We start from the raw sequence: 26,437 nt of genomic DNA on the forward strand, positions 1-26,437 counted from the left end.
CACACACACCTCCCCAGCAGGGGGCAGTCACCCCCCCATGACTCACACAACTCTCCTTTCCTGCAGCAAGGGGCAGACGCCCCCCACCAGACTCTCCTCTCCAGCACGCCCCTCTCTAAGGAACGCCCCCCGCCGCCCCTCACCTGAGGTGGCCCACGTTGTAGAAGCGGCTGGCCCCGTCGGTGGAGCGCACCACCTTGAGCGTGAAGTGGGGCTGCAGCTGGCGCAGCTCCAGCAGCACCACGGCCAGGTAGTGGACGAAGAGCAGGGCGTCCACCAGGGAGACGGCATACTGCACCACGCCCTGGTAGTTGCGGTCGCGGGAGTCCAGGATGCGCACGCCGTAGAAGAGCCAGTAGGAGACGACGAGCAGGAAGACGAGCACCATGAGCAGAGCCCGCAGGACGAAGACGCGGGGCAAGGAGGCCTTGGGGCGGCGGAAGAAGAGGGCCCAGCTGCCCAGCAGGAGGATGAGGAGTTTGAAGGCCACGGAGATGAAGAGCCCCTCGCAGGGCGTGCCGCAGGGCTCCAGCTCCTCCCGCCACAGCAGCTGGGGCAGCAGCAGGAAGGCCAGCGGGGTGAGGAAGGAGAGCAGCGCCAGGGCCCCGCCCAGCGAGACGCCCACGTGGCGGGAGCAGTCCAGCCGGGCACTGTCCTCCATGTCCTTGGTGATGCGCGTGATGTCATCGTGCGAGATGCTGTGCTCCGAGGTGCCCGTCACCACCGTGGTGGTCTCGCCCCAGTTGTCGTCCTGGAGGGGGTGGGGGAGGGGGGGTTACGTGGGGGGCTGACGAGTGGGACCAGACTCCGCCAGCCCACCCGGCCCCGTGTTACTGTTATTTTATTATTTCCTCTGGAATCTGGACCTTGACCAAGAAATTCAAACCTGGACAGAAAATAATGGACTCCCCCGCTTCAAGTGAGGGCCAAACACCTGGCCGGAAGCTCTGAGCTTGCGTCTGGGTCCCCAGCGTACACCAGGCTGAGCTGACTGTGCCCGAACGCAGGCACCCTGCCAGAGGCTGGGCACGGAGGGAGGGCATCAGCCAACGCCAGTTCCTCCATGAAGCCCTGGTCTGGTGATGGCGTCTCCATGGACCCCCCACTCCGCTGGGACGAGAGCAAGACTCCCGAGAGGCTCCCGAGAGCAGAACGAGCCAGTGGCACCCCTGTGGTGCAGCACAAGGCCACCTAAGGGCGCCGGGAAAGAGGCCCAGCCCCCAAGGGGTTTGCAGCCACCCGGTAAAACGGAGCTAATACTGGGGCAGCATATTCCTGCAAAGTCAGGGCTTGTCCAGTATCCTTCTGATGGCCTGTCAGGTAGCAGCTAGGAGGCCAGACATGGACCAGGTGGGCACCACTTGGACACCGAGGGTAGAGACAGGCCCTGCCTAGGGAGGTGAAATTTAGATTCATCAACTAATCGAATAGTCGATGGAATTTCAATCGACCACTCGATTAGTCGATAAGGGCGCCTCTGCCTTTGAACTGTAGCGAGAGCACTGCCACTACATGTCAAAGGCAGAAGTGCCGTGGGGAGCATGGGGCGAGCGGGGGACTCATACAGTCCCCCCTGGCCCCGCGCTCCCTGCTTTGAAATGTACAAGAGCCCCACAGAGAAGCAACTAGCCGAGTCACTAGCCGACAAGGAAATACTTATCAGATTGTCGACGAGTCGCTTACTTCCCTGGCCCTGCCCTAGAGACCGGACCCTACAGCGTGGAGCGGAGTTGTGGATTTCTACCCCTCTTGGGCAGTGGCACCCCAGCCTTTTTAGTGCCCTCGGTGGGCCTCTTCTGAACTGCACATGGGCTTTTACACAGCTAACACCTGCCCTGAGGGCGCAGCACCCCGTTACAGAGATTTCCAGGACCATAATCCCACCGCGCGTTAGCAGAAACGCTCAACACACTCTGCCCCTCGACTGCGAACATAGCGAGCTACAGTACGGCCACCCGAACCGAGCCTACACTTGGCCTGGGTTCACTGACAGCTGTGCTGGCTAGGGGTGTGAAAGTATAACTGTTCAAACTGTTAACGAATACGCCTGGGCTTATCGGTTACCGTCACAGTTACATGCAGGCTCCTGCCACGCTCCCAGGGAGCCGGCTGCCGCCCAACACTGCAGGTGTGTGTAACCATCTAACCACTGAGATTTTCCGCAGTTACACGGTTACCCAGTTACCTGCCTTTGAACATCCCTGCTGCTGGCAGACGTCTGTATAAGCTGACGACCTAGAGAAAGATTCTGCCAGCCATGCAGAGGTAGTTCTGCTGGGGTATGCCCCTCCCGCGGGCACAGTAAGGCCTCGTTTACCCTTAAAACTAGGCTCAGAGGGGGAGTGTCAATTTCAACGGACACACAAACCCAACGTACAGCTGGACAAAGGGAGAAACGTGCCGCTTGTGAGCGCAGCAGAGTTTGATTGCAGGCTATTTGCTGCGCAACAGAGGTGATGTTGACAACTGGTGTTTTACCAGTGGGAAAGCGTTAACGGTCTGAATCTCCGAGTCTGTTGTCACTAAGGGTATGTCTACACTACCCTGCTAGTTCGAACTAGCGGGGTAACGTATGCATACCGCACTTGCTAATGAAGCCCGGGATTTGAATTTCCCGGGCTTCATTAGCATAAGCGGGGAGCCGCCATTTTTAAATCCCCGCTGCTTCGAACCCCGTGCAGCGCGGCTACACGGGGCTCGAACTAGGTAGTTCGGACTAGGTGCCTATTCCGAACTACCGTTACTCCTCGCGATTTGTTTACCTGGCAGAAGTCAGACAGTCAGCTCAAGGGGTTCGCAGTTACAGAGCCAAAGGCCTTTTCCCGGCCTGGCTTATAACACTCTTAGTGGAAACCCTTCCCCGGCGCAGAGTCTGGTAGGAGGGCGGCTCTTCCATGTTAGCTCAGACCCCCTGGCAAACCACACGAGGCACACTGAGAACAGCACCCCCTGCTGGGAGGAGCATGGATAATCTAGGCAGGGAAAGCCGAGCTCTGGGCTTCGCTGGAGGGTGACTAATTTCAAAGCAGGCTGCTCGGAGGACAGCGACAACAAACCACGCCGGTTGGCAGGGCAGATTAAAAGGGCTCAGTCTGTCTAGCTGGCCGAGGGATGATTAAAACAGGGGACATAAATCTACAGCCCTTCTCCTCCCACCTGCCGCACGGCACAGGCCGGAGAATTCTGCCTGCCATGGCTGGTTCTTGTGCCACGGTCTGGTGGTTCGGGTGCTAGCCACAGGCCTGGAGCCCTCGTCCCCTCGCAACGTGTTTGTAGGGCACCTGGAGCAACGGGGACTCTGACCCCCCCCACGGGGACACCCCCCCCCGTGCAGAGATAACACTAACAGCTGTAACGCCAGGGGGAGCAGATTCTGCTCTCGTCCCAGGCCAGGACCCTGCTGAGATCTTCACCCTGCACAGGCCTGGTGAGCCTGGGGGTGGGGGGTGGGGGGGGGGAGAGAAGGGCAGATCCAGAGGCCTGGTGTTTCGATGGGGCTTGGAGTGCTGGGCCTCTTTGAAATGCTGCACTGCTCTGTGGTAGGGATGTGAAAGACTCGTCAACTATCCGATAAGCATTTGACTAGTCGATTTCCCCCTCCCCCGCTGCCTCTATGAGATGGAGGCAGCAAAGGGAGGGGGAGGGGGTACTTAAAAGGTGCAGTGGAGCCCGGGGTCAGCTGGGGACTCTCCAGGTGATCCCGGGCTCCCGGGCTCCTAGTGGCACTTCCCCAGAACCCGGGGTGGGTCCCGGGGAAATGCCGCATGGAGCCGGGGTCAGCTGGGGACTCTGCGTCTCCCCCCCCTCCCCCGGACTCCATGGCTTTGAAATGCACAAGACCCCTGCTGGGGACTCTTGTGTAATTCAAAGCAGGCACCTGCCTTAAGCCCGGAGTCAGCAGGACTTCCCGCTGGCCCGGCTGTATGTGGAGTTCTGCATCCTTCCTCCCCAGTCGACTAGTCAATTAGCGGCATTTTAACATCCTTACCCCGTGGGGCTCTGAGGCTTGGGTGGGGAGAGGGCCCAGTGCCACCCTCTGGACGGCACTACGGGCTGAGTGCCCTCGGACCCGCCCCTTCTGACTGAGGCTCCGCCCCTTCTGCCCGAGGCTCCGCCCAAGGCTCCCAGCCAGAGCCTGCCCATCGCCTGGAGCAATCCCTGCCTGGTGTGTCCCTTCAGCCTCAGGGTGCCAGGCCCACCTGCACCGGGAGCCAGGCCGGCCCGGTGCGAGGCCCAAGGAGCCACGAGCCCAACCGAGAGCCCCGCCTTGCAGAGGAGACGGGACCCAGCCCAGGCTCTAGGAACGGGGGTCGGAGCCGGCCCAGCCGCCGTGTCTCACCCCAGCCCAGTGCCGGGTCCCCGGGTAGCGGTGGGGGGGGGGGCGGGGTGGGTTCAAGCCGCGCTCTGTCCATTCACCACCGGCCTCCTGAACAGGACTGGAGGAACGGAGCATTGGAGCCCCAGCTTTGAGGGGCGAGGTGACCCCCGTCGTCAGGCCACTATCAGGGCCGGGGCATATGGGGGGGCCTCCTTCCCTCCCCCCTGTGCAGCAGGCAATGTGGCTCCGAGGCCCCTGCCTCCGTTTCTTTGGCAGCCAGCGATGGGCATGCAGTCCCCACGGCTCTTCCCCTCCATTATCCCCCCCCAGAGCAGAGGGAGGGGCAAAACCAGACCCCGCCTCCATTTCTCACTGCCCCAGACGACCCTTCCCCCCCCAAGCACGGAGCTAGCCCCGCCCCCTTCAGCCTACCGCTCCCCTCACCCGCTCATCTCCTCTGGTCGACTCGTTGTCCAGCAGGGGCTCCCCCGGGGCCTGGATGGTCACCGACTTGTCTCCCCGGCTCCCGTCCCGGCTTTTGGAGCGGTGCCGGTCCCGCCGGTCTCTGGCGGGGGAGAGAGAGGGGATCAGCGAGGGAAGTGCCGGGGGGGGGGGTACCCCCTCTCAAGGATGCATGCTGGGTAAGGGGGATACTCCCAGACCCCCACAAAGGAGGGGGTCTCCCTTCCCCCCACGCACCACCCTGAAGATAGAGAGCAGAGGTCTAGGACAGATGTAGAGGGAGCCATGTCCCAGACCTTGCCAAGGCTGCACAAGGCCTTCCTCGCCACCCCACCACGGGCAGGCTACCCCCTCCCATAGAATCAAGGGGGCCCGTTCCCCCCCACTCAGGCAGCGGTGTGTGTGGGGGGGTCAGGGTCTCCCCTGCTCCCTGTAGGATGGATGCAGATGCATCTCACCGCCTGCTCCCCCAGACCCCGGTTGCCCCCCCGCCCCCCACACACAGGCCAGGGCCTCTCTCTCACCTGTGCTTGCGGGAGCTGCGGGAGTGCCCCGACTTGTAGGAGTACCCCGAGTACTGCGACTCGTTGTCCATGTTGTCGGAGCGCCGGGCCTTGTAGCGCTCCACGGTGACGGGCCTGGGCCTCCCGGCGGGGACGGCAGCCAGGGCGGCCGCTGCCTCCTTCAGCGCCGGCTTCTTCAGGCCGAAGGGCACCTTCAGGAAGTCGACTGTCACCTTGAGGGACTCTATTTTGATCAGCTGGCTGGGCTCCTCTCAGAAGAAAACGACGCCCTAGCGAGGCGGTGGGAGAATTAGACTCTCGGAGGGGAACCCCAAACTCCACCCCCCGAAATCACAGTGCGCAGAGCCAGGCAACTCAAGTAGCTGCCACCACCCAGGAGAGACCGAGAGATCTTGGTGTCATTGCGGCCAGTCCTCTGAAAGCTAGGGGTGTAACAGTGTAGTCGACGAATCGATTCACGGGTAAGCAAAAGCTTGTAGGTTAATGCCACACACACGCACACGCACACGCACACCCCCGCCAGTACATTTTTTACACACACACACACACACACACACGCACGCACACCCCCGCCAGTACATTTTTTACACACACACACACACACACACACACACACACCCCCGCCAGTACATTTTTTACACACACACACACACACACACACACGCACACCGCCGCCAGTACATTTTTTACACACACACACACACACACACACACACACACACACACACACACACACACACGCACACCCCTGCCAGTACATTTTTTAGCAGACTGACCAGCAGCCCAGCTCAGTCCCGGATTGCGTTGGGTCTGGGACCTACCCTCGCCCGATCCAGGAGCTCAGGCCCTCCCCTAGACAGGGGCTGCTGCCACCCCTGTATCAGAGGCAGCGGCACAGAGAGACAGGCAGCTGGTCCGCGACAGGACCCACCAGCACGGAGTAGCAGGGGGCTCCTCAGGAGTGAGGCCGGAGCACACTGGCTGCCAGCCCCACCCCTCAGGACTACATAATAGTCGAGTAACCAATAAGAATTCATGAGGTTACTCAACTATTCAATTAATCGATATTTTAACATCCCCACTGACAACATCCACTCCGCGTGCAGCGGCAGTCAAAAAGCAAACAGACGGTCAGGAATCATTATAAAGGTAAGACAGAGATTATCTTATTGCCTCTATATAAAACCATGGGACGCCCACAGCTTGAATACTGCACGCTGGTGTGGTCACCTCATCTCAGAAAAAAGGGGGGGGGCATGATAGAGGTCTATAAAAACATGGTGGCTGTGGAAAAAGTGAATAAGGAAAAATTATTTACTTATTCCCATAACATAAAAACTATGGGGTCACCAATACAATTAATAGGTGGCAAGTTTAAAACAAACAAAAAGGAAGCTTTTCTTCACACAACACACAGACAACCTGTGGAACTCCTTGCCAGAGGATGTTGTGAAGAACAGGACTTTAACAGGGTTCAAAAAAGAACTGGATAAATTCATGGAGGGTAGGTCCATCAATGGCTATTAGGAAGGATGGGCAGGGAGGGATCACTTGATTTCCTGTTCTGTTCACTCCCTCTGGGGCACCTGCCATTGGCCACAGTGGGAAGACAGGACACTGGGCTAGATGGACCTTTGGTCTGACCCAGCGTGGCCGCCCTCATGTTCTGAACCCAGGGCCTGTCTAAGCCCAGCCGCCTCGGCAGAGAATCCCCTGGTCCTTTGCCGGTGAGAGACCCCAGCACGGTAGAGAGAGATGGGGAGACAAGCAGTAGGAGCTGCAGAGAAGGCAGCTCTTGCACCAGATGTGTAGTTACAGGGAGGGGCAGGGAATACCACTGGGTCACCTACAAGGTTTTCCAGCCCAGCTTCCAGATCCCCCAATCGGACCCTGCAGAACGAGGCCTGGCAGAAGCCGATTTCTACGTGTAACTGACATATCGACATTTTAAAGCATTTTCTCCTTATTGTCATCCCTGTAAATGTTCAGTCCCGGGCTACGAAGTCAGGCAGCCTGCACTGCAGCTCTCGGGAGCCCTAAAGCCACCTGTGAATTCCGACGATGCTCAGTGGGAAATACTTTCCCCTCCGGTCGTGTGCCGGCCGCGACACGGACGCGTACTGATAAAGATCGAGCCCTACCTAGCCGACGCGTAGTATTTCTAGACACACCCAGGGCAACCCCTGGCTGTTTGTTTCCCTCCGACCCCTTTTCTTAGAAACCTCTCTCCCTCACCATATCACATCCAGATCTGCCCATCCTCCCCAGATATTAGCATCAGCACAAAGCACTACCTCATCAAGAGACATTTTCAACTCATTGGGCTGGACCTAAGAGAGCTGGATACCCATCCTGGCTCTGCCACTGTCTCCCAGCATGACTCTGGTCAAATCACTCCATCTCCATATGCCCCAAGGATGTTAAAATTAGGTTATTTTAGTAATCGAGTAGTCAACAGAATTTTTACCGAGTACTCGCTAGGGGAAGGCACCCAGCTCAGCCTACCCCTGGCTCCTACTGCGTTTTAAACTGCAGAGCTGCACGAGCTGGGCTGCCTGCCCCACCAGCAGCAGCCTCTGTCCGCAGGGGTCCCAACTCCCCACTGGGACTCCCTGTGGACAGAGGCTGCTGCCAGAGCAGCCTCTCTGCCCCCGCTTCTCCCGCTGCTGCCTCTGATAGAAGCAGCAGCTGGGGAGGGACGGAGATGGTGCTGGGGGAAGAAGGGGACCGGCTTTTAAGCCAGCTCCCCCTGCCAGCACTGGCTCCTGCTTTCCCCCTTGCTGCCTCCGATACAGACTCAGCAAGGGGGAAGGGGAAATGCGAGTAGTCTACTCGACTACCCAACAAGCCTAGGCTAATCGACCACTCGCTTACATCTCTACTATGCCCGGCCGTCTTCCCCTTTTAAACTAAGCCCCTTGGGGCCGTGTCTGTCCCTTGCCATGTGTCAGCGCAGCGCCTGGCTACCACAACCCGTGCGTCACTTCTAATGCCGCCGTAGTCACCAGCAGCCTGCGGCACCTTTGAGACGCCCAAAAGATCTATATCTGGTCTCATGGGCTTCCTCAGAAGTGCAGGGCCGTGCCCACGAGCGCTCATACCACAGATGTTCTGTTAGTCTCGAAGGTGCCACGGGACTCTGTGTTGTTTTTCAAGTTACAGACAAACACGGCGACCCCTCGGAGCCCGAGTCACTAACTCATCTGTTGTTGTAAGAGGAATACGACAGGGTCGCATTCTCCCTTTCCACCATTTTGACAAGGCAAAGGGCAGTAAAGGGAGTGAAAATGAGGATCCGGCGCTGGTTAGATTAAGAGCTTTCCCACACACAGTTCCGTGCGATCTATCTTTTCACTGATCCTGTGACTGGTTTTTGCACGGGGCACGAAACCCGGCCTTGCAGCAGAAAGAGCTTTGAAGAAGTTACTTTTGAGTCCTTTAGAGAACTAGGGCTTGCGGGTTCTGTTCCTGCCTCAGGAAGGGGGAGCGTGGTCTAGCGGTCGAAGCACAGCGGTGTGGGAATTAGGAGTGTAAGAGTTTAAATAATTTACCGGTTAAATGACTAAAATTGTAGTCATTTAACTGGTTAACCGCCTGCCCGGCTCTGCTACTCCAGCACAGCGGGGGGGGAGTCCTGCCAGCTTGCCGGGGTTGGGACTGACCAAGGCCAAAGACTCAGCTGCCTGCCTGGCCAGGGCTGGCCCACAGCCAGGGTGTGGCCAGAATCCCATGGGGATGCCCCATGCCGAGTAGGAACGGCTGGGCCCCCACCTGCCACCCCCTAGAGCAGGCTGGACTCAGCAGGGATGTAAGTGAGCATAAGCTTATCGGATACTACTCGACCAGAGAGAGGCAGCAAGGGAGGGAGCAGGAGCTGGGGCTGTGGGGGGCCGGCTTAAAAGCCCATTCCCCCCAGCCCCGTCTCTGCGGGGGCAGGGGAGGTAGAAGCGTCCCTACTGCTGTGCCTCTCCCTTTGAAATGTACAAAAGCCCACGAGAGGCTCTTGTACATTTCAAAGGGAGAGGCGCAGCGGGATAGCGAGTGCCTCCCTTATCAATTAATCGATTCGTTGATTAATTGACATTTAACATCCCCAGGACTCAGCTAGGGCTGCCGCGCTTGGCCATGAAACCAGTTACCCAGTAAGCACCCTGGTCAGCCCAATGCTTCCTGGGTAACGAGTTAACCTTCCACATCCCTCACGGGAGTCCGGAGACTGGATCTGCCACTGTGAGAAGCTGAACAGGCCCCATCACCACCTCGCCCTTAGTTCCCTCCTGGTACAATGGGAGGAGACGGGGAGAAAGAGCCCCGACCAGCTTCCCAGGGCTGAGATGACGCTGCCCTTAGAGTCCTGCAACATGCCAGGGATTCGGCGCTCGTCCCGGCTGGAGACACTGGGGCGGAAACGGGGATAGAATGGGGGAGGTATCACGGGCAGAATTTTTTTAAAGCAAGGGGCAGAGTAGGAGGGCGAGGGAGGGTGTAACAGACCCGTACTGGTATCAGCAACCAGCGGCCTGGTAGCACAGTGAGAGACCCCTCCCCTCCCAGTTCAGAGCTCAACCTGGCCCTGCAAGTTAAAATGTCCTGGAATTAAGGCAGCAGAATGGCTGGTCTGAATGAGCGAAAGTGACCAAACTAGCAGGCCCCCTTCCAAGCAGAGAGCAACATCCAGGGAGCAGAGCACAACAAGACACTAGAATCCAGGCTCCTTCCCCGGTTTCTCTCCAGCGAAACCCACGCCGAGCAGCTGGGAATCTGGCCCTCGCCCTCCAAAGACTTTTCTGGACTAAGAACCTGAGGTAGCCAAGCAAAGGAATTTCCGCCCCATCCTGAGAGGCAGAATGGCCCATTAATGGATAATATAAGGACCAGGTGCAGGTTGCCAGCCAAAAATCATGTTGGGCTGCGCCCCTCAGAAATATCACACCCTGGCTGCTCCGAAAACAAATGCACCCTAAACCAGCCGCCACTTTTGGAAATTTTGCCCAGGGCTGACACAAGGGGGTAGGGTGGAAGAAGCCGCCAGAACAAGCCAGTGGCTGGCAGGCAGGGAAACGAACCACCAGCTGCAGGGCAGGAAAACGGGTGAAATCAAAGCCCCGTTTGATAGCACACATCCTGCTGGGCCTACCCTCACCTCCGCAAGACAGTCACAATCGTCAGCAACCCGGTTACTCCAGTCACACACGCCAAGGTCGTCATCATCACACTCGGCCTTGGACAGCCTGTAAATTGCTTTGGGGGCCAAAGTCATTTTACAGAACTCAAACTGTGCTAGGCACGGAGACCACGGACGGAGCCGGGATCTCCCTGCTGCTGAGAGCTTACGGGCTGGAGAGAACACAGAGCCGGAAGAGAAGGCAACACGTTTTGTCTCTTTCGACTCGTTTTCAAGCCCCGAGTTCCTAGCACATTTACTGAGCCTCTTGGGGGATCGCTTCCTGCCCTCTTGCGTTCGGGTGGCGCCTGCAGCCTTTCGGAGGAAGTAGGGCAGGGGGAGAGCTGCTCCATTAAACCTCACTGAAGGACAGGCCAGCACAAGGCAGGCGGAGGGTTCTAGGGCAGCGGAAAAAGAATTCCAGGTAGAAGCGCTCTAGTCCGGCACCCTGGGGACCTGGCTGGTGCCAAACCACGGGAGGGAGGTCAGTGTTATCTAGCACTGTCACCACTTCCGCTGCTCACTGGGCTCTGAGAAGTCATTTCGGGTAAATTAGAGCTAGAGCACAGCCCAGGACACGGAGAGCCAGGCCTGGGGGCTGTAAACAGACCTTACAGGGAAACCTGGCCACGCCCAGGTAAGTGGACATCCCGCTCACCGAACCTGCCGGACCACGGATGGTGCCGGTCCAGAGAGGTTCAACCTGCGGTTCTATTACAGAACTGCCTGGAGGCACCACCGGCAACTGAGCCCATTAAACGATTCTGGCCTCAGCCTTCCTACTCCAGTCCGGCCAGGCCAGTTAAGAGCATCTCCTTCCTGCACCCGTCTCCTTCCTGACAGCTCAGGGACCGTCTTGTAGTATGCACCGCACGTGGGTAAATTCACAGCCCGTTTCCACGGCAACGTGCAGCCCTTCGCCCCCATGGCCTCGCAGCAGGCACAGGGAAGGCATCTTTCCCGTCTCTCTCGCGCGTTTGAGTCTTGCCTGGGTCTTCCCTCCCCTTTGCCGCAAGGGCTAATTGATCTCTTTGCTCTCCCCTCACCGCCCCAATGCAGCAAGCAGGCCCCGCCCTTCCAAACGAGGCCCACCCCACAGCAGTTCAGCAACAGTGGACGCTGGATCTGAGGGTGCCCTGCTCTCTGTCCTGAGCCAGGCACGCGCAGATGCACAGTGCGAGAGGATCTCCGCCCCTGAGCAGCCGAGGCAAACACAGCTAGCGATCTCTCCAGAACGCCAGGCTCCTGTTTCCCAGCTCACTAGCCAGTCAGGGACGGCTGCCCCCAAACCTACTGGAACAGGAAACAGCCTCTGATTTGCAAACGGATTTTATCAGGTCTGGACCCCTTCCGAGCAGAGCCCCAAACCCCACAGCGTCAGTTTCACGCGGGTCTGTGACATTCCCAGGAAAACAGGGAGAACAGCACGTGCACCTAGGAGCCATCCTCCTCCCAGGAACAGCGGTGAAACCTGCAAAGGAGACTGGGGGGAAAATCGCTTGGCGTGAGTAACTACCATCCCCCGACTACAGAATCGGCCAAAGATGCACCTTTGCAGAGAAGCCTGTGTGGCCTTTAAAAGGCAGCAAGGCCTAGTGGTGGATTTCAGAGAGCTTGGTTCTAGTTCTGTCTCTGCTGCTGGGTGACCTGGCATATCCTGTGCCTCAGTTTCCCCAGATGTAAAACCAGAACTAACAACACGGCCCTCCTTTGTTCACACACATCAAGAGCTACTGATGAAAAGTGCTGTATGAACTCTAGGGATTGCCATTAAAGGAACCATCTCCATCCCCTACTGATGGGACCAGCCCCTGACTACCGGAGTGGCTAGTGACCACCCTTCCCGCCACAGTGCTAAAAGGGAGGGGAGCACAGGCAAAGCGGGTCTGGGGGAGTCACACAGCAAGGAGATTCTGGCCAGGATTCGTAGGCCACCGGGGAAGTGGAAAAGTCGGGCCCACACCCCAAGCATGTGCCGTGCAGTGAACGTGCTTTGATGACTCTCAGGTGCTTTTTTAATTACACAGCAGCGTCAGTTACTCCCCAGGCCTCCAGAGACTGCTCTCAGGATCCCGCCAGCTGCTTGCACCACACAACACCCTCACGCCCCCTTGCTTCAGGATGGGTGTTGCGGATTCGCTCCCCTGCGGGATGGCAAATCAGCGCCGTGACTCTCTCCTGCAGGATGGCAAATCAGCGCCGTGACTCTCCGTCAGGGCTCCCCGCCAGCCCAGTCCCAGTGAGACCGGCCCTGTCCAGACAATCGGACCTTGCACCGCTGGATGGTGTGACAGGCACGGAGAAAGGTGCGAAGAAGTGACCATCAGGCACCAGGGTGCACGGCACGACCCTCGGCGCTTGCCACTCCCTGAGGATCTCAAAGCTCGTCCTGCAGCAGCTGGAAACGTGGCTTGACATGCCACAGGAGCGCTGGCAAAGACACAGCTCCCACCCGCGCCCCGGGGATCTGTCAGAGGCAGGGAAGTCCCTGCCTCCACCCCGGAAGGCGGCTTGCGTGCTTGGCTTTGATCCAGAGCACTAAGGCGTAAATAACCCCAGAGGTGTGTGCGCGGGGGAGGGCAGTATCCCTGGTGCTGTGGGGCTGCTCACTGCTTTTGGGTGCAACTGCTCCCCTGCGTTTCAGTCCCCAAGTCTCCTCCCAAACCCAACCTGAAACTGTGCAGATCAGATCGTACCTTCTGCTGTGCAGTTGTGCTGCCTGCGCATGGGAACAGCCACGCCGGCTCCACTAAGGCAGGGCTCCGAGCTGGTCGAGGGACACCAGGGCGTCCTTGTGGCTGGGGGTGCACTGCTGATCAGCTGGGCGGCTCCTGGATCTCCCCGTGGCAGGCCCCAAGCGCTCAGCTCGCAGGGATGCTGCTGATGCTCTGTGCTCCCACCTAAACCTCTGTCCCGCTCTCCTCCCCAGAAGTTGGGCTGGGACCCAGGAGCCCAGCTCCCGCGGATTCGGACCTGCGTGCACAGGCACCGACAGCGGCTGGGACCCAGGAGCCCGGCTCCCGCGGATTCGGACCTGCGTGCACAGGCACCGACAGCGGCTGGGACCCAGGAGCCCGGCTCCCGCGGATTCGGATCTGTGTGCACAGGCACCGACAGCGGCTGGGACCCAGGAGCCCGGCTCCCGCGGATTCGGACCTGCGTGCACAGGCACCGACAGCGGCTGGGACCCAGGAGCCCAGCTCCCGCGGATTCGGACCTGCGTGCACAGGCACCGACAGCGGCTGGGACCCAGGAGCCCGGCTCCCGCGGATTCGGACCTGCGTGCACAGGCACCGACAGCGGCTGGGACCCAGGAGCCCGGCTCCCGCAGATTCGGACCTGCGTGCACAGGCACCGACAGCGGCTGGGACCCAGGAGCCCGGCTCCCGCAGATTCGGACCTGCGTGCACAGGCACCAACAGCGGCTGGGACCCAGGAGCCCGGTTCCCGCGGATTCGGATCTGCGTGCACAGGCACCGACAGCGGCTGGGACCCAGGAGCCCGGCTCCTGCGGATTCGGACCTGCATGCACAGGCACCAACAGCGGCTGGGACCCAGGAGCCCGGCTCCCGCGGATTCGGACCTGCGTGCACAGGCACCGACAGCGGCTGGGACCCAGGAGCCCGACTCCTGCGGATTCGGACCTGCGTGCACAGGCACCGACAGCGGCTGGGACCCAGGAGCCCGGCTCCTGCGGATTCGGACCTGCGTGCACAGGCACCGACAGCGGCTGGGACCCAGGAGCCCGGCTCCCGCGGATTCGGACCTGCGTGCACAGGCACCGACAGCGGCTGGGACCCAGGAGCCCGGCTCCCGCAGATTCGGACCTGCGTGCACAGGCACCGACAGCGGCTGGGACCCAGGAGCCCGGCTCCCGCAGATTCGGACCTGCGTGCACAGGCACCGACAGCGGCTGGGACCCAGGAGCCCGGCTCCCGCAGATTCGGACCTGCGTGCACAGGCACCGACAGCGGCTGGGACCCAGGAGCCCGGCTCCCGCAGATTCGGACCTGCGTGCACAGGCACCGACAGCGGCTGGGACCCAGGAGCCCGGCTCCCGCAGATTCGGACCTGCGTGCACAGGCACCGACAGCGGCTGGGACCCAGGAGCCCGGCTCCTGCGGATTCGGACCTGCGTGCACAGGCACCGACAGCGGCTGGGACCCAGGAGCCCGGCTCCCGCGGATTTGGACCTGCGTGCACAGGCACCGACAGCGGCTGGGACCCAGGAGCCCGGCTCCCATGGATTTGGACCTGCGTGCACAGGCACCGACAGCGGCTGGGACCCAGGAGAAGGAACAAGACCTGGCATTATCAGAGGTTCCCCAGTACTCCTGGATTTCCAGTTCATGGAGGATCCCTCCCTGGGCCGGAGACTGTGGGGAAATCCGCTAGCCAAGTGGCCCCAACGTGCATGGAAGCAGGAGTGGAAATAACGCCACTGCTCAGCTTGTCTATGTCTGGGCCCCGGCGGTTCCATGGGGGGCAGAGCAGCAAGAGGATCTCCACCCAGGCAGGTTCTGGGAGACACAGCTGGGGCAGGACAGCCCCCGGCAAGGGGGTGTTTGAGACAGGACCTGCCACCATATGGTCCTGAGCCACGGCCCAAAGCTTGTTCCAAAATCCAGGCCAGTAATTCCTCACCCGCCCTCCAGGGACCAGCAAGGACTCCTGCCCGGGGAGGCGGCCCTGCCGGCAGCTGACAGGCCTGCTCACCCGTCGAGGGGCTGCCCCACGCCAAGCAGGGAGAGGGTGTCACAGCAGATCTCAGACCCTCCATCCAACCCCAGACACACACGCCCCTTCAGGGCAAGCAGCCCCCTTGCCTCAACCCTCCAGTGTTCAGACCCCAAATTCACCCCCCAACCCTCACGATTCTGGGGTAGGCGCCGCCCTCCCAGGACTCCCTGACCCTCCCGCCCGCATGGGCCCGGTGACGTGCAGGCCTGTGGGGGTGGGGGGAGAGGCTCGGCACGGGGGCAGCCGCCGGGAGAGGAGTTACCTAGGAAATGCCATTTCAGCCACAGAAAACCCCAAATGTGTTTGGCGTCTCCCAAGGCCCCTCTGCTTTGGGGGGGGGAATGGGGGGGGGGGGCTTTTGTCCCAGATGCTGGATTCTCTCACATTTATCACTATGGAAACAAAAGCCCCCCCAGCCTGGTTGCCTAGGCGATGGCATGGAGGCTGAGGAGCGTGCAGGCCCAAGCGGGCAGTGGAGGGGGAGGAAACCCAAGCAGATAGCGGGAGAGCCTGCGCCCCCCCCCCCCCCCCCCCCCCCCGCCTTGGAGGCTTTGTTTGAAAGGAGGCATCGGATTTCGGAGGGAACAATAGGGGTGCAGGGCCGAGGCGGGCGGAGCAGCTGCCCTCCCTGCCTCCCAGGCCTATTCACAAGCCCCAGTAGAGCCCGGCAGGGCCCTGTTCCCTGCTGGCTGTTCCCAGCGCCCGACCCGGGGAAGCAAAGCCAGCAGGGCCTGCCGGGAGACAGCTGCCTGCCCGCCCCCCCAACCCCCGCCCCATCAGGCCAAGGACTGCACATGCCCCTGGCTCACACCCATCCTTGCCCCCCAGAGCCACACGCATGTGCGATGGCCCACGTGAACGCAGCCTCTCACAAGTGCACTCACGCATGCATGCAGACCTACACCCAGCCTCTCCATGCATCCCCCTAGCCACCCCTCCGTGCCCCAGGACCCATAACTGCACCCCACCCCCTTGCACAAACCTTCTCACAGCACCTCCACACCCTGCTTTTACACGCTTGTGCACACGGATTCAAACGCTTGTGCACACACACCCCATTTGTACACCCACTCTCAACCCCCTTCACACGCCTCCCTGTGCACATCTGCACCTTGACACATGACATGCACACATACAGCCCATGCACCCCACCCCCTAGATTTTCACTCCCACGGGAACTGAACCCGGTTCCCCACACCAAGGCGCCCTGCTGAGATGTCACTCTCAGCAAGCTGGGAATTAAAGACAAACCCTGGGCAGCCACCAATCGCCACCCCCTTTAAAGGAGCCAGGGAGATGCCCCAGGGCCCAGGGAGGGGAAGCCACTCGGTCCCCCCCTTTCTGAACCGAGTCCAGCCCCGCGCATGGAGGGAACTCACCTACTCAGTGGCGCAGGAGGAGGAAGCTGGGGGCAGAGGCAGACGGGTCCCGTGCCCCCGTCTGATCAGTCGCCGAGACTCCTGTACACCCTGAACCCGCAAAGGAAACCGGCAGCCAGCTCCCGATCCCGCGTGGTCCGGCCGGACGTGGGACACATCTGGAGCAGCTCAGGTGCCGGGCTTCTGCTCCGGGGTCCCACCAGGGAGCTACAGGAAAGCCAGAGAGAACTAGAAATCAGCAGGCGAAGGCCCCGCCGCAGCTAACACGACACCGGGGTACCCAGGCCTGGCCCAGGGACTCCACAGACCGAGCACTGAGCTGCGGATCTTTCTCCACGACACATGGCCCAGCCCTGCCTAGCTCTGGTGAGCACTATGGGCAGGGCTGAGACCCAGCACGCTCACTGCATGTAAGCCACCTAACCACCCGTGGACAGGAAGATGTTTGGGGAACAGCTAGTCAGGCGGAGAGGCAAAAGGCTCCATCGGCGCTCCGGTACCAAAGCCCTGATCCCCCAGCTCCCTCCGTCCTCGGGAGCCTGCCCTGCGGACTAAGCCAAGAGTCCCCAAGCTGGCGTTTAGAGCAACGCCCAGGTGTTGCAGAACCAATCGCTAACACTGGACTCCCTGGGACAGGAACGGGTGCTGTGACAGCACCTGAACGGGGGGCCTGCTTCCGAAAGCAGGGGCCTTCATTCCTCAGGAGAGCTGGTGCAAAGGCGTCCCACAAAACGCCTTCGAGGAAAACCGGCTTTTGCCACCCACCTGACCCTCAAAACGAAACACGGGGTCTAGAAGTGAAACCGAGCAGGAAGGTTTCATGTCTCCGGGGCAGGGGGTTGAGGTTCCGTGGGCGGGAAAGGGACGAAAACCAAAGCAGGGGCATTTGATTTACTGATGCCCCTGAGGGGGGGCTCAGGGCAGGGGCGAGTGGTGCAGGAGTCAGGGTTGGGGATGAGGAGAGGCTCTGGGCAGGTATGTGTGTGTACAGGGCTGGGGGGGGCAAAGCTCCCCCTCCCCAAGATTCTCACCGGGGCTGCTTGCTCTTCCCCTTCCTCTCCCTGTATTTCCCAGCCAGAGTGAGCAATGCAGAAAACTGTGCACTTTCCCCCCGCTCCCTGTCCAAAGGGAGCAGCCAGTCCCTCCCACCCATGAATCTGGGGGAGGGCGTCAGACCTCCCTCCCTCCCTCCCTCCCTACTGGGCACCTGCAGGGGTGGAAGGCTCAGGCAGTCCCAGATGGGGGGACACACTCCTCAGCCAGCCAGTCCCAGCCAGTGAGTCTGTCTCTTTCCTGCATGGGTTTAGGAGAAGCAATCCCATTCCAGGCACACCCATTGTCCTGGCACAAGCAAACCCCAACCGTGCTTTGAGTTATGGTAAGAGGAAGCTGCCTCCCGAATTGCGTGGTCCCAGCTCTTACCGTTAAGGAGGAGTTCTTGATCAAAAACAAACAACAAACGCGCTCACTCAAATATACAGTCGATTTTGCGGGAAGTATTCAGCATTTTCCAACCAGGCCTAGCCAGAACCGAAGGGCTTTTCTAACTAGCCATGTGAAAGGGTAACTGGCTAACCGGTAAGCAGTCCCTTTCACCGGGCGGTGCTTACCAAGGATGAGTTAACTGGTGCGGGAGAGCAGCCCCTACCCCCTTCAATTGGTTAACCAGTTAATCATTATGTTCAGCTGGCTAACCAATTAAATGGGAAATTACATCCCTATTGGTAAGCACAGAAATTGCATGACTCTGCCCACACTGGCTTCTTTAGAGCCCTACAAGCCCTTTGCAACTCTACGGGGAGCAGCTGAAACCTGGCCCAGAGGTGCAATTCAGCAAGGTTAAAAAAAGGCAAAATATGGCTGAGAACCTCAAACCGGGAGGTCAAAGCCCATGGACCCAGGGACGACCCTGGCTGGGTCAGCTGGAACAAAATGGCCTTGTAGCCGCTCCCGTCACTTCACACAGACACAGACAAGGGTTTAGGCATCAGAGGGCCAGTCCTGGAATCCTATTACAGAAAGATGCTGATCCCGGCGTAGCGCTTCCCACCCAGCCCGGAGAACAAGGCCCTGCAGGCGCCGTTGGACTGGTAGCCTGTGCTGGGGAAGGGCTCCTTCCGCAGAGTTTTCCAGATCCCCGACCCACCTAAGCTAGACCCTTGGGGAAACATCCCACCCAGCCCTGTAGAAGAGGTGAAGCGGAAGGCTGGATGGGTAGAGCCCTGCACAGATATAAAATTGTATCCGCAGCTGCAAAAAAGGAGCCGTGGCTATCCACTGCCACAGATACCCACAGACGTAAAGCGCATGTCCACGGATTTCCAGGGCTCTATGATGGGACCTTGAGTCCAGCCCCCTCGCCCTGCGGTAGGACCAAGTAAACCCAAACCATCCCTAACGGGTCTTAAAGATCGCCAGCGATGGAAACGCTCCAACCTGCCTTGGAAGCTTGATGCAGAGCTTAACGACTCAGAGCTGGAAAGGTTTTTCCTAATATCCAACCTCCAACTTCCTTGCTGCAAATTAAACCCCATTACGTCTTGTCCCACCTTCAGTGGCCATGCAGAATTGATCCCAATCCCCCCGTAACAGCCCTTTGCGCATCTGAAGACTTTTGGCAGGTCCCCCCTCAGTTTTCTTTTCTCAAGACTCAACATGCCCCGTTTCTTAACTGTTCTCCTACGTCAGGCTTTCTAAACCTTTGATCATTTTGGTGGCTCTTCTCCAGCCTCTCCCCAGTTTGTCCCCATCTGTCCTGAAGTCTAGTGCCTGGAACTGGTGCAAGCTTGCTGGTTCTCAGCACAGTTCTCCAAACCTCCGCAGACACAAGAATCAATCCACAACCCGCAGTTTCTGACCGTGTTTGACCGAGAGCCTCCATGTGGGTTTGCCAACTTGGGCCCACGCTTCGACAACGATGCCTAAAGACTGCACTGAGCCAGGACTCCTGGGTTCTATTCCTGGCTCTTCCACTGGCCTGCAGGGTAACCTGGGGCATGTCACTGCCCCGCCCCCCCGTGCCTCAGTTTCCCCAACTGTTAAATGGCAATAATAAGTGCCACTGTCTTTGTTGCATGCTTGGAGATTATGGCTGGAAAGTGTAAGAAGAGCGAGGGATGGGACGGAGTTTTGATTGGAATGTTGGATTCATTCAAACCGAGAAACTCAAAGAGCAAGGACCCGGCCAAAGCAAACCCAGCAACTTCCACAGTGGGCTGCCCAGGGTAAAAAGCCACCCAGAAGGAGGGACTTGGACTACATCCAAAGAAGTTCTCATTTCTGTTCTGCCAGCGCCCAGACACCCTCTCTGAAACCACGCCCCCGGGCACTGGGAACTGAATGTAGATCTGCCAGGCCGCTGTCCCACCCACCAAGCCATTTAACTACCCCTCCCTGCAGCCTGCCCATGGTGCGTGTCTGACACAGGAACGGGCAGCAAGATTAACTCCCTGCTGGGTGCCAGAGGAGGGGTGAACGTGGATCTGCAGCAAGTGAGCGCAGGCCTGACTCATCACACAGAGCTGAGCGGCGGCCCTGGTGCACAGCCAGGCTGCTCCAGGCAGGAACACGCCAGCAGATTAGAATCGGAGCTAAGGGACTGGGTTGCCTGCTGGCGTGTTCCTGGGAGTTTGCAGCCCTCTCACGCCCCACAACCCATGCCTTGGCGCAGCCACACGCAACACCTCTCCTGATCAACATTCCCTCTGAGCTCTTCTGCCTGTGTGGAATAAAGTATGTGCACCGAGGCATGTGCACCACCAGGAGAAACACTAGCCTAGCTGCAGGCACTGCTCATCAGGGGAGCGGCACTGGAATCTCCCGTGAGCGGCTGCACAAGCGCCCAGCTCACAGGGAACACGGCTCCTGGTCCTTTGGGCCAGGCCGAGCGACTGCAAGGACCCGACTGGTGGTTGTGGCCTAGCTCAGGGGAGAGAAGCCAGCCAATCTGCTCTGGTGAGAGGGGGGAGAATTCCTCCGCCTCTCCCGTCATGACCCCCACCCACACCGTGCCCACCACAGAGTCTGCACTAGGGATACAAAATCCTGTTTAATTAGTTAACTGATCAAATGGGGGCAAGCAGAGGGGAGGGCTGCTCCAGGCTGGAGCGCACCCCCCCCCCTTCCCCTGCAGATGGGGGCTGCTCTGGCCAGGCCCACCATGGGTGAGGGTTGCTCCAGCTGGGCTGGAATGCCCCCCACCCATGGCAGGTCCCCCGAGGCTGGACCAGCCCCCTGCCCGCAGCCTAGAGAAAAAGGGGTGCGGGGAGGATCCAGTCTGCTTCCTGGTCAGTCTTTGCATTGAAGGGGAGGCCAATACGAGGGGCTCTGATCTGATTGCCATCGAGACCCCTTTAAACGGTCAGGAGGCTGGACGTGGGTGCGTTTCCGATTGACGCCCATGTCACGACCCCCAACAGGGCGTGCTGGCACACCGCTGACCTGGCCACTGCTAGGGCAGGGGTGGGCAATCGTTTTCACGGGGGGCCACTTAACGACTATTGGTACGTGGCCACGGGCGAGCTCCACCCCAGAAGGGGCGGGGCCTGGGGCGGAAGGGGCGGGGCTGAGGACTAGACTCCCCCAGAGTTGTCTGGGGCCGCAGACCATGAATTAAAAACACAGCAAAGAGCTCGTGGCTCCTGGCCCCGCCGCTATCGCGTGCCTGGCAGCTGCCCGGGGTTGGCTGTTGAAAGGGCCCCCGGTCGCAGTTCTCTTCTGGCAGGGGCTGGAGCCGCGAACCCTGCAGCTGGGCAACACGGCCACAACGTGAGCCCTTTAAATTGCTGCTATTTAAAGGGCTCACGGCTCCGGCCCCTGCCAGGGCGGCACCACGACCAGGAGCCAGGAGCCGTTCAAAGAGGACACTGCCGTCAGAGCCAGCGCCTGGAGATTTGGGGGTAGGGCAGCGGGATGTAATCAGATAGCGCCTAGATGGAGCCCATGGGCCGGATCCGGCCCCGGGCCGCATGGTGCCCAGCCCTGGGACAGAGCCTGCGCCAGCGCCAGGCAGCCTCACTGCGCGGTGCAACGCAGCTCTGCTGTGTGGGCAGCCTGCCAGCCCCCCGACTTTGGTGTTAGGGAGGTAACGGGGAGCGATGCTCCTGCCGCCTGACAGACCTTCACTGCAGAGCCCCTGCAGGCTAACGGCTCTTCCCCATGGGTCCGGCACAAACAAGCTGGGTTCTTACCCCGCCCTCGGGCGCCAGCGTCGCTAGCCCAGTCCCAGGTACAGGCCTGGCGCGCTGGGCGAGGCTGGGTGGCCAGTCGGCTCTGGAAGGTCGCTGCGTCCGTAGGCCAGGACGTTATGGGGGAGGGAAAGTCATCTCGCCTTGGAGACCGGCCACCAGGTTGCAAAATAAGTTACTCTGCAAAGCTGACAGCCTAGCACACTTGCTAGTCTCCAAGGTGCCACAGGACGGCTCGCTGGCTGTCAAGTTACTCACACAGCCCTTCTGAGACTTTATTCTGCAATTGGACACTGGTTAGAAGCGAGCACTGTCGGCAAACAGTAAATCCCAACGAAACAGGGACGGGGCAACCCCCAACCCTCCCCCCCAGCCAATATTAAACAACAATAAAAACAATCGCCGATACTGCACAGTGACCGAGTGCAACATAATGCAGCAAGATCCAGCCGCACGCACAAATCCTGCACAAATGGGGGTGTCCTGCCAAGAAGCTTCGAGTTCATCCTGCCAGGCCAGAGCCTCGGAATCCCGGCCGGCCGAACCCGGCTCCCGCACTCGGGCCCATTCTAACGGCTGCTCCGAGACACGGACTAGTCACTAGAACAACGTCAGCAGGGCCGGTGCTTTTCACACTGTATTGCCAATAAACGCAGCGTGCAGCCACCCCCTCCCCCACGCAGACCACCCTGGACTCCTGAATCGTTCTCCTGCCGGCTGGACTCTCGGACGGGCAGAGCTCTGGTGCCTCCTAGACTCCGTGAGCAGCCACCTATGGGGGACGGGGGGGATTTTTCAAAAGCACCCCAATGACTCTGGAGCGAGAGTCGCCAGGACAGGGAAAGGACTCGTGTGTCTAAGTCCCCGCGGTGCCTTCGAGAACGTCTCCGCCCCGTGCCTAACGGACGCTCCTCTTTGAAGGGTCCATTCATTCCCGGAGCCAAAGGCGCCGGGGGCGGGACACTGCTAAGTTTGTGAACGTGGACCCGGAGCTTTCTGTTGTGTGTATGGTGCTTTCGCCTTACAAAGGAACGTGCTTGCCTAGGAAACGGGGCGGGCCCCTGACCATTGTGCCGAGGCGGCACAGCGGGCTGGCTGAGCCGGCTGGCTGGGAAGGTCACGGCGCAGGCAGGGAGCTGAGCAGCCGGTCGGGGAGAGGGAGCCGCCTCAGAGAAGTGGCGGCCGAGGGGCTGGGAGTCTAGGAGCAGGCGTCCGTGCTGGGCGGGAGGGGAGGGAAATACGGGAGCCGCTGCCTTGAGCCGGGAGACAGGCGCTATCCCAGCTAGGGGCGCAGCAACTAGTAGTGACTCCCCGATGAGCGTAAGCTTAGCGGGTAGCAGAGTCTCTACTCAACGAGTCGCTGCCCCCACCTCCGCTGCCTCAGAGGCTGTATCAGAGGCAGCAAGGGGGGGGAGGAGCCTGTGCTGGGGGAAGCCAGCTTAGCGGGTAGCAGAGTCTCTACTCAACGAGTCGCTGCCCCCACCTCCGCTGCCTCAGAGGCTGTATCAGAGGCAGCAAGGGGGGGGAGGAGCCTGTGCTGGGGGAAGCCAGCTTAGCGGGTAGCAGAGTCTCTACTCGACGAGTCGCTGCCCCCACCTCCGCTGCCTCAGAGGCTGTATCAGAGGCAGCAAGGGGGGGGAGGAGCCTGTGCTGGGGGAAGCCAGCTTAGCGGGTAGCAGAGTCTCTACTCGACGAGTCGCTGCCCCCACCTCTGCTGCCTCAGAGGCTGTATCAGAGGCAGCAAGGGGGGGGGAGGAGCCTGTGCTGGGGGAAGCCAGCTTAGCGGGTAGCAGAGTCTCTACTCGACGAGTCGCTGCCCCCACCTCCGCTGCCTCAGAGGCTGTATCAGAGGCAGCAAAGGGGGGGAGGAGCCTGTGCTGGGGGAAGCCAGCTTAGCGGGTAGCAGAGTCTCTACTCGACGAGTCGCTGCCCCCACCTCCGCTGCCTCAGAGGCTGTATCAGAGGCAGCAAGAGGAGGGAGGAGCCTGTGCTGGGGGAAGCCAGCTTAGCGGGTAGTAGAGTCTCTACTCGACGAGTCGCTGCCCCCACCTCCGCTGCCTCAGAGGCTGTATCAGAGGCAGCAAGGGGGGGAGGAGCCTGTGCTGGGGGAAGCCAGCTTAGCGGGTAGCAGAGTCTCTACTCGACGAGTCGCTGCCCCCACCTCCGCTGCCTCAGAGGCTGTATCAGAGGCAGCAAGGGGGGGGAGGAGCCTGTGCTGGGGGAAGCCAGCTTAGCGGGTCGCCCCAGCACTGTCTCTGTGGTGCAGGGGGGGCAGAGCTGGGCCGGCCCCCGCTGCGGCTCTGCTCTCTTACTACAGCGCCGCGGTGGGAGCCCCTCACCGACTATCGAGTAGGCAATGGAAATTCCATCGACTGTCGAGTAGTTACCTAATCGATACTTAACATCCCCAATTCCAACCACCCGTTAGGGGCTCCCAGAAAACGCCGGGGGGTCTCTGGTTTGTGCGATGCAGGGCAGACTAGGGCAGGGTGGGGGACCTAAGGGCGGGGGCTGGATGTGGCCCCCACCATGCCAGGATCTGCCCCTATGCTCGGGGCTCCCCCCAGCACTGGGGAGCCTGCGTTGGTGCTCCCATCGCCCCACTACCCCCCCCCACGGACCTGGAGCACACAAATGGACTAGCCTGGGCCCCCCGGCTCTGGCGTGGGAGGGGAATGGGGAGAGTCTTCCTGCTTCTCAGTCGGGGGCGCCTCAGTGAGGGGTTTTCCTTTCGCTCTCGCTTGTGTGCGGCCCCCGACCCAAAAAAGGCTCCTCAGCCCTGGACCAGGGATCACAATGGTCCCTTCGCGCCTTGGCCTATGGACGGGTCAGTCGAGGGCACCCGCTCCAGCAGCACCGGACGGGGCCCGGGATGTAAAAGGTGAACTGGGGACCCTCGCCCTTGGGGGGTGCTTACTGGCTCAGGGCAACCAGCGGGGGCTACAGCAGCTCCCAGCCGCCATGGGCAGGGGACTGCTCTGTCGCAGGCAGGGGGCTGCTCTGTCGCGGGCAGGGGGCTGCTCCAGCCCCGTGGAGCCCGTCGCGGGCAGGGGGCTGCTCCAGCCCCGTGGGGCCCGTTGCGGGCAGGGGGCTGCGGGGCCCGTCGCGGGCAGGGGGCTGCGGGGCACGTCGCGGGCAGGGGGCTGCTCCAGCCCCGTGGGGCCCGTCGCGGGCAGGGGGCTGCTCCAGCCCCATGGGGCCCGTCGCGGGCAGGGGGCTGCTCCAGCCCCGTGGGGCCCATCGAGGGCAGGGGGCTGCTCCAGCCCCGTGGGGCCCGTCGCGGGCAGGGGGCTGCTCCAGCCCCGTGGGGCCCGTCGCGGGCAGGGGGCTGCTCCAGCCCAGCTGCAGTTAAACGGGAAGTAATCGTCCCAGTTAACCAGTCGCAAGGGACTTTACATCCCTCCTGGGGATCAGCAAGAACAGACCCATCTGTGTCTGGAGAAGGCCCCACTGTGCACCAGAGCGGCAGCAGAGACCCACAACTTCCACTAAGCCCGGAGAGATAAAACGTGCTCCGAAGACTGGGACTAAAGCCAGATGGGCTGGGGGCGGTGGGGGTGGAAATCCATCCATCACTTTTGCAAGGTCTGTTTGTAAATAAAGCAGCCAGCTGGCACTTCCTTGCTGGTCACCCGTCTTCCCACTCCTGCACCTGCCCCCCTCCTGGCTGCCTTCCACCTACACCCCCCCCGGCATCACAATACGACATGGGGCATTAAAGCAGAACCAACCAGCAGGCGCATGGGAGGGCAACATCTGAAATACCCACAGGAAATGTGGTCTCTAATTTTTTTTCATCCATGTACAGAATAATTTTTGTTACGTGCACCAATATATGTGTGGATGTGCACCACCTCTGAAACACATGATGCCAGCTGTGGGTGCTTTGCTAATCAGCTGGGTGACGCATGAATCTCTCCTGACAAGTGGTCGTCTGACAGGAAACACTGCTCCGCGGGGTTAGGGATTAGATTTATTCCTCCCCCGCTGTATTTATAAACATTAAACCCTTCCCCCAGCAGCGCCCGGAACCGCAGCCCAGCAGCAGCAGACACCGGCCCAGGACGAGACAGGGCGGCCGCATTTGCATGTGGGACTTTCTCCCTGGGAAGGGAGGGCTCCGTGAGCAATCGTAGAGCGAGAACCAAGGGCTGGAAGTTCAAGCCAGGCCGATTAGAAATAAGATCCAGGTTTTCACACTGGAACAAACCACCACGGGAAGTGGGGGGTTGTCGCCCTCTCTCCGTGGCTTCAGATTAGACCAAATGTTCAGTCAAAGCCTGTGGCTACACTGGCTCTGCCAATCTCACCGCTCCCCACCGGGGTTACGGTGCTCAGGGCGCGGGGCGTTTCCCAGCCCGGTCGACCTCAGGTCCAACAGCAGGCCAGGCCTTAGTGACCATGAGACTCACATCCACTGCCTGTGGGCAAGTCACTCCCCGGCTCCGTGCCTCGGTTTCCCCATCAGTCCCATGGGAATAATGACCCTGCGCTCCTGGGTAAAGCACTTTGAGATCTATGCGCGCAAAGGGCTCCGTAAGAGCTAGACTGCTAATTAGCCTTAGTAGCATCGTTAATTTCCAACGGCCCGCGTCAGCCTGCCTGAGACCATCGCTCACTCCGGGCGGCATGCTGGAGATGAGCAGAGCCCTCTCCAGACCCCA

The 26,437-nt window shown here is 60.3% G+C and overlaps 1 protein-coding gene across 4 annotated transcripts in view; it reads right to left on the reverse strand.

The window, feature by feature from the left end:
• Window positions 1-26,437, reverse strand: part of VANGL2 (VANGL planar cell polarity protein 2) — a 48,870-nt gene that overhangs the window by 11,240 nt on the left and 11,193 nt on the right. For 3 of the 4 annotated variants that reach the window (XR_016347759.1, XM_075908413.2, XM_075908414.2), the window contains 4 exons: window positions 16,588-16,794; window positions 5,305-5,573; window positions 4,763-4,883; window positions 144-751 (listed from right to left, as the gene is read on the reverse strand). Coding sequence is in view for 3 of the 4 variants with exons in the window: in XM_075908413.2 (XP_075764528.1) it covers window positions 144-751; window positions 4,763-4,883; window positions 5,305-5,375 (800 nt within the window). In the remaining variant the exon portion in view is untranslated. The remainder of the gene's footprint in view (window positions 1-143; window positions 752-4,762; window positions 4,884-5,304; window positions 5,574-16,587; window positions 16,795-26,437) is intronic. The other variant, XM_089772811.1, reaches the window with a different exon arrangement.

Source organism: Pelodiscus sinensis, chromosome 22 (assembly GCF_052426305.1).
Source record: "Pelodiscus sinensis isolate ZL-2025 chromosome 22, ASM5242630v1, whole genome shotgun sequence".
NCBI lineage: Eukaryota > Metazoa > Chordata > Testudines > Trionychidae > Pelodiscus > Pelodiscus sinensis.